Source organism: Solanum stenotomum, chromosome 1 (assembly GCF_019186545.1).
Source record: "Solanum stenotomum isolate F172 chromosome 1, ASM1918654v1, whole genome shotgun sequence".
NCBI classification, from domain to species: Eukaryota; Viridiplantae; Streptophyta; class Magnoliopsida; order Solanales; family Solanaceae; genus Solanum; species Solanum stenotomum.
In genome coordinates this window covers 31,097-33,616 of record NC_064282.1, presented here as the reverse complement: position 1 = coordinate 33,616, position 2,520 = coordinate 31,097, and the positions used below count along the sequence as shown (strand labels likewise).

The 2,520-nt window shown below is 38.4% G+C and overlaps 1 protein-coding gene across 1 annotated transcript; it reads left to right on the top strand.

Moving 5' to 3' along the window:
- Positions 1–1,606: 1,606 nt before the first annotated feature.
- Positions 1,607–2,209, top strand: LOC125842934 (uncharacterized). The gene has a single exon (XM_049522211.1). It carries the CDS (start codon positions 1,607–1,609, stop codon positions 2,207–2,209), a length of 603 nt encoding a protein of 200 aa, XP_049378168.1.
- The last annotated feature ends 311 nt before the right edge of the window (positions 2,210–2,520 follow it).

Below are 2,520 nucleotides of genomic sequence, written 5' to 3'. Positions count from 1 at the left end.
AAGGAAATCCTATGTCTCCTTTTCTATTTCTATGGAATACTTGAGTAGAGGGCTAAATACCCTAACAGAATCCCCAAGTTTTGCACATCATCCCAGATGTGCTAAGCTTGGAATAACTCATCTTAGCTTTGCAGACGACCTACTTCTTTTTGCTAAGGGTGACTTGCCTTCTGTTACGGCTATTCAACAGGTTTTCAATAGATTTTCAGCATTCTCTGGACTACAAGCAAACATGGATAAAAGCTCTATATATTTTGGAAAGGTATCATTGGCTATTAAAGACCAAATTTTGGCTCAACTTGAGTTTACTCAAGGCGAAATGCCTTTTAGATATCTAGGTGTACCTCTGTCAACCAAAAAGATGCTGCGAAACATCTATCTTACGTTGCAAGGATGTAGCTGGTACAAACAGTCTTATTTAGTATACTGGCCTTCTGGTCGCAACTGTTTCAAATTCCAACGAAGGTACTGACAGCTATAGAGGCACACTGTAGAAGCTACATTTGGTCTGGTGAGTATCATACGACAAGTTTACTTGCATCTATTGGAGGTTACAGAAAGAGTACCATGAAAGGTCATGATGTACAATAATGAGGCAAGACCTAAAGCTATATTCTCCTTATGGCTATATTTACAAGATAGGTTACTCACGAAGGATAGACTCTTGAAATGGGGCGTGAGTGTAGAACCTCATTGTGTTTTTTGCAATGCTTGCCTGGAAACTAGAACTCACTTGTTTGTTCAGTGCTCTTTTGCTAGTTCTTTGTGGACTAGAATCTACTCTTGGCTCAAAAGAAAAACACTAACCACAAGTGATTGGGAGAACCACCTAGTTGGAGTCATGAGGGATGCCAAAGGTAAAACACTGAAGGCTCAACTTTTCAAAATGGTGTACACTGAAACAATTCACGCGATATGGATGGAAAGGAACCAAAGACAATTTGAGAAGAAAAACAGAGCGATGGAGATGATTGCAAAAGACATAGCATTTGCCTGCAATGCCAGAGCCCAGCCTATGATCAGCAATCTATTGCAGCAGTATAAATTTTAGATGACTCTCTAGGCCTTCCCAGTAGAATATCTTGATTCTCTTGTTGGGACGTGGAGTGATATAGTCGATATGGCTAAGTCCTCCATAACCCCTAGTGTAGTGTTGGTGTTAAAGGCTAGACAACAAATTGTGTTTGAATCTGGTTGTAGTTTTGTTATGCTTCCTTTGGTGATTAATAAAGTCCAACTAATTACCAAAAAAAGTGACAATGTTGTTGTGAATTTCATGGTATAGAAAAAGTTGTATTACTACAGATTATTATGTTTGTAAATATATAAATATGTTTTCTTTTCTGATAGGTACAAATCTTTGTTCCTCCTCTTGTATATTTCCTTTCTTTTCTGCTCTCTCGACGTGAAAGTTGAAACATTACTACGGTATATATGGCTCTTCAAGAAAATAAAATGCAGCAATTTCAAGAAGAATCGTATTTCAGTGGAGGTAGAGCCAATCCGGCCCATTGAAAAAAAGCTTCTCGATATATTGGATNGTGTTCATTAGGACTTCATGCCCCTAGTACAACAAGCATGGGTCACGCGGTCGAGAAGAAAGTATATGGAGTCAGTGTGTCAAAAGCTGAAGGTTACTAGAATGAAATTGAAAGAGCTGAATACTCAGGAATTCAATAGTGTGGGAGCTAAAGTTCAAGAGTGTCGACAGAGGTTGGAAATCACTCAAAGCTTGATGCGAGATCAACAACATGCTAGTGAACTATTTACTATTGAAAGAGATCTGATAAAGGAATTAGAAAGATGGAGTGGGGTGAAGGAGAGCATAGTTAAACAGAAATCTAGAACTAAATGGTTGCAACTGGGAGATGGAAATACTGCTTATTTCTATGCTAATCTCAGGAGTAGATTAGCACAAAATAGAATAAAGCATCTTACTACTGCACAAGGGAATATAGTCCAGAAGACTGTGGATATTGAGAAGGAAATTAAGGAGTTCTATGTTGGATTATTGGGATCAACTGCTGTGCAAATACCTGTTGTGGATATTCCAATTATGAAGAGTGTCAATTGCCTTAATAGAGTGCAACAACAAGCTCTAATTGTACCTATTGATAGGGAGGAAATTCACGCAGCACTCCTGAGTATTGATGATCAGAGGGCTCCTGGATGTGATGGGTTTAACACTTTGTTCTTTAAGAAAGCTTGACCCATAATTGGAGATGAGGTAACTGAAGCAATTTTGCAATTCTTTCGACATGGTGAAATGTACAAACCCATAAATTGCACAACTATTACTCTAATCCCTAAAGTTGCCAATCCATCTAGAATTGTTGAATTTAGGCCTATCTCATGTTGTACAAGTTGATATCTAAGGTCTTAACTAGAAGAATGCAAAATGTCATGAACAGCCTGGTAGATCAGAGTCAGTCAGCTTTTGTGCCGGGAAGGGTGATTTCTGATAACATCATTTTAAGTCATAAGCTTGTGAAGGGGTACAGTAGGAAAGGTATTTCTGCT

Excerpts from the sequence above, each read along its gene's own strand:
- LOC125842934 (XM_049522211.1), top strand. The coding sequence starts at position 1,607 with ATGGAGTCAGTGTGTCAAAAGCTGAAGGTTACTAGAATGAAATTGAAA.